We start from the raw sequence: 5,197 nt of genomic DNA on the forward strand, positions 1-5,197 counted from the left end.
ATGTAGACTCTTCAGACTAGTTCCTTTTATTTAGTAATATGCATTTACCTTTTTACAGCTCAATAGATCATTTTTTTTTAGCACTGAATAATATGCTGTTGTGTAGATATACCACAGTTTGTTTATCTGTTCACCTACTGAAGAACATCTTGTGTTTGCTTCCAATTTTTGTCACTATGACTAGAGCTGCTGTGAACACCCATGTACAAGTTTTTGTGTGGACTTTAGTTTTCAACTCTTGGTAAATACCAAGGAGCAAAACAGCTGGATCCTGTGGTAAGAGTTTGTTTAGTTTTCTAAATGACCACCAAAGTGGCTTCCAAAATGGCTGTACTGTTTTGCATTTCCACAAGCAATGAATGAGAGTTCCTGTTGCTCCACATCCTTGTCAGTATTTGGTGGTATCAGTGTTGTGGATTTTGGCCATTTTAATAGGTACGTAGTGATATCTCATTGTTGTTTGAATATGCAGTTCTCTAATGGCATATGATGTAGAACATCTATTTATATGCTTAATTGCCATCTGTATATCTTGTTAGGTGAATTGTCTTTTAAGGTCTTTGGCCCATTTTTTTAATCGGGTTCTTTGTTTTCTTATTGTTGAGTTTTAAGAGAAGTAGTTTTTAAACTAATTGAAAGTTTATTGAAAACAATCTCCAGATGTTTAGATAAGTTTGTATAAATACAGAAACTTTAGAATACCAACAAGAGTAAATCTTTTAGAAAACACATTTCTAAACTGAAATTACTAAAAGTAGTCAAAAGTTTATAATAGTTGCCAACTCATTTAATGTTTGTAAACACAAGAAAAACAAGATTAAGTGTTTATGTTGTGCTGACTTTCCAGGAATACTTTGAATATGTAAATATAAATACTTTGAGGTATTGGCTATTAGAAAATATTATATGAACTCAAAATTTGAAGTATTTATGTTATTGCTTTCCCTTAAAGTTTTAATTGATTCATATTTGATTACCTATATAACTTTTCTATCTACATAATTTATTAACTACATAATTTACTAGTCAAGATTCTACACCTACTTTGAAATTCAGTAGAAATGGACATAGGTTAACAGTTTGAAACACATTATCATTTTTTTTTTTAATTAAATCTTTGATGTCTAACTAGTACCTCACACAGGAGACTGGGTGTGTACTAATGGATTTCATTATACTTAGTGACTAGGAGCCAACTGAACCACCTCTAGGTTTCTATAAGCATGTAAACCAGAGAACATGATACACGGTAGACAAGAAAAAGTGAATTTCCCTTGGATTCATTAAAATCTAATTCTGTCTCCTAAATGTGAAATCTTGAAAACACAAAGCCTTCAGTTGTCCACGTCTCTGAATTTTCTGTCTTTACAGGAGGAAAGATCCAAAGTGAGATAAAGACCATTCCAGAAGCAGGACCATGTGAAGAGCTTTTCTGCTGGCAGATCTGGCAACAGATTGCAAGTGACTTAACCAGGCATCAAGACTCGATTATAAAGAGCTTTCAGTTCCCCAGACAAGGCGATTCACCCAGCCAGGTTGGGACAGGACTATCCATAACTCACACAGGCCAGAAACCTTACCAGTGTAATGAATGTAAAAAATCTTTCAATGATGTCTCCAAGTTTGATCTTCATCAACAGATACACTCAGGAGAGAAGTCTCATATGTGTAGTGAGTGTGGAAAAAGCTTCTGTTATAGCTCAGCACTCCGTATTCATCAGAGAGTTCACTTGGGAGAGAAACGCTATAAATGTGATGAGTGTGGTAAGGAATTCAGTCAGAACTCACATCTACAAACCCATCAGAAAGTCCACACTGTAGAGAAACCGTTCAGATGTGAGGAATGTGGGAAAGGCTTCAGTCACAGATCAACACTTACTGTTCATTGTAAGTTACACACAGGAGAGAAACCTTATAATTGTGACAAATGCGGAAGGGCCTTTATTCATGCGTCCCATCTTCAGGAACATCAGAGAATCCACACTGGGGAAAAACCGTTCAAATGTGATATATGTGGGAAGAACTTCCGTCGTAGGTCAGCACTTAATAGCCATTGTATGGTCCATACAGGAGAGAAACCATACAAATGTGAAGACTGTGGGAAGTGTTTCACTTGTAGCTCAAATCTGCATATCCATCAGAGGGTCCACACAGGAGAGAAACCTTATAAATGTGAGGAGTGTGGTAAGTGCTTCATTCAACCTTCACAATTTCAGGCTCATCGGAGAATCCATACTGGAGAGAAACCGTATGTATGTAAACAGTGCGGTAAGGGCTTCATTTACAGTTCAAGTTTTCAAGCCCATCAGGGAGTTCATACAGGAGCGAAACCATATAAATGTGATGACTGTGGGAAGAGCTTCAGGATGAAAATCCATTATCAAGTTCACCTCGTGGTCCACACAGGAGAGAAACCCTATAAATGTGAGGTATGTGGGAAGGGCTTCCGTCAGAGTTCGTATCTTAAAATCCATCAGAAGGCCCACAGTATAGAGAAACCTTATAAGTGTGAGGCATGTGGGCAGGGCTTCAACCAGAGTTCACGACTTCAGGTTCACCAGCTGATCCATACTGGGGAGAAACCGTACAAATGTGAAGAGTGTGGGAAGGGCTTCAGTCGTAGAGCAGATCTCAAAATTCATTGCAGGATCCACACGGGAGAAAAACCATATAATTGTGAGGAGTGTGGAAAGGTCTTCAGCCAGGCCTCACATCTTCTGACCCATCAGAGGGTCCACAGTGGAGAAAAGCCATTCAAATGTGACGAATGTGGGAAGAGCTTCGGGCGGAGTTCGCACCTTCAAGCCCATCAAAAAGTCCACACCAGAGAAAAGCCATACAGATGCGAGGAGTGTGGGAAGGGCTTTAAGTGGAGCTTGAATCTCGACATGCATCAGAGGGTCCACACAGGAGAGAAACCATATAAGTGTGGGGAGTGTGGGAAGCACTTCAGTCAGGCCTCAAGCCTTCAGCTGCATCAGAGTGTCCACACTGGGGAGAAACCGTACAAATGTGATGCATGTGGGAAAGTCTTCAGTCGATCTTCACAGCTTCAGTACCATGGGCGAGTTCACACAGGGGAGAAACCTTACAAGTGTGACATGTGTGGTAAGACCTTCAGTTGGCGGTCCAATCTTGTAAGTCATCACAAAATTCATGGTGATACATTTTATGAAAGTGATGAAAGTGGTAAAAACATCAAAGAATTGTCAGCGGCAAAAAGTTCTACAAAATGACATTTCTTTAAAAACTCGTGCAACCCAAATTCTTAAAATCATCAGTTTTCATAGAGAAAATATTCGATTTAGTTCAGTTGGTGTTTAAGCAATAGCTGAGTATATTTCAATTTTCAGCAGGCCACACAGTTGTAAATGGTGCAGTAAACACTTCAGAACTTTGACGTTTATCAGACGTGACTTAGGAGATGGGACTTAGAAAGGGAAAGCATTTTGTCTGGCCTTTAATGGAAATGTGATGATGGGCAAGCCAGAAGTGATACCCCCAGAATGTAAGCTCCATGAGGGCAACGTGTTTACTGCTGAGTCACATCATCCATAACATCAACTCATGCTAGTGGGTGTCCTCAGAACTTGTATGTTAAATACACGCAAAGGAGAAAATGTACAATATGTGAAATTGTATCCAGAGGAGGGAACCTACAAAATAAAATTAATTCAGGGAGAGGAACATTTGTTGAAATGTGGAAAGTCATTCAGTATCGCAGTCTGTGATATTAATATGGTATTAGTCACCCTATTGCAGTTGGCTCCTGTCTTCCCCACAGCCCCTGTTCTCAAGTTGGATTCTAATTATTTGGGGCCCTGTCTTGTTTTCCAAGGATTGTGTACAGCATAACTGAACTACCTTGTAATTTTTCTGACAGTACAGATTGAAAAATTTTTTTTTTACCTTTACAAGAAGTTGCTGCATATTACACAGTTGACTTTTATATATCAATGTTAAGGCAGGGGTTTACTGGAACACTCTGAAAGTGTCCCAGGTAGTTCAATGACAGTTTTCTTAGTCTTGAATTTATTATTGATTTCTAATGATCTGCATTTCCAATGAACTTTGAAATGTTTGCCTTCTAATTACTGTGGCATTTCTCTTATCAAAACTTCTCAGGTAGGAGCTAGGCCATATTCTTCCCCCATACCCATGAAATGAATACCCAAAAAACTTGTGGGAATGCGTTAATTTTATCAAATGTATTATTGAGACAAGACTGATGTTTATATTGCCTTTCCTATTGCTAGCGGTGAAGCACAGTTTTGGGAAAGGAGTGCATATAAAAATATAGGTTGTACATCTCTTTGATCTGGAAATCATATAATTGGAAGTTACGATTAAGAGATTAAAATACCAAGAAGATGAATGCCACATCAATGACGCCATTGAATTTTTAAAAATGGAAATAAGTATACATCTATAGGAATTTGAGTTTTGATGTATTCCTATTTTAACCTAAGCCATTAAAATTATGGCAGATATCTGTAATAACAGGAGAAATATGTAACATGGGCTTTGAGAGATCAAAAATTGGAGTCTTCATAGCATAACCTTTGGGAGTGTGTTTATGTGTGTGTTTGCACATGTACATGTGTATATGTATACATGTGTAAGATAATGTGTAAAGGGGTGTTCTTCATGTGGTTTCCCTTGCAAGAAGCATTTTGTGGTATTTTTCCATTTTATAGCTTCTTAAGTTATGTTTTAGTATTTCACTGAACATTGAATATTACCAAAGCAGTAAACAACTACAGTTGAATTTTTAAAGTTCTAAGTAATTATGCCTTACAATTAAGACCTCCTAAATATGAGCGTTCTATGACATTATATAAGATCAAAGTTAAGGAATAGATTCTGAAAGCCAATTTAAAATCCAAAGCATTTTCTGGTTATTTTGCATACAGAGATAAATTAACGAACTTCGAAAATCATATCTTTGTAATTTATGCATGCTGTGCTCTAAGTATAAATTCATAACAGGGAGAGGGCTCAAAACAAAATAGATATATATACAATGTGGTGTATTTAAAAAAAGATCCCCTGTTGAAAAGGTGTGCATAGGAAAGAACATGGCGTAATAGCCATGGCTGCTCAGACTGTGGAACAAGGAAGGGTAAAGAGCAAGTTTGGATGCCACCCTGTACTCAGACACAATGGTGGACTTTTCAGTGTTGTTGGGGAGACTGGT

The 5,197-nt window shown here is 37.8% G+C and overlaps 1 protein-coding gene across 13 annotated transcripts in view; it reads left to right on the top strand.

The window, feature by feature from the left end:
* The window catches only part of LOC102887582 (zinc finger protein 234), a 15,081-nt gene extending 10,313 nt beyond the window's left edge, over window positions 1-4,768 (top strand). For 12 of the 13 annotated variants that reach the window (XM_006911781.3, XM_025046758.1, XM_015589298.2 and 9 more), the window contains one exon: window positions 1,372-4,768. In XM_006911781.3, coding sequence (XP_006911843.1) covers window positions 1,372-3,236 — 1,865 coding nt within the window. In that variant the 3' untranslated portion in view covers window positions 3,237-4,768. Of the gene's footprint in view, window positions 1-312; window positions 436-1,371 lie in introns of those variants that run through there. The other variant, XM_015589304.2, reaches the window with a different exon arrangement.
* Window positions 4,769-5,197: the final 429 nt, after the last annotated feature.

The sequence above is a fragment of the Pteropus alecto genome, unplaced genomic scaffold (assembly GCF_000325575.1).
Source record: "Pteropus alecto unplaced genomic scaffold, ASM32557v1 scaffold194, whole genome shotgun sequence".
Taxonomy (NCBI): Eukaryota; Metazoa; Chordata; class Mammalia; order Chiroptera; family Pteropodidae; genus Pteropus; species Pteropus alecto.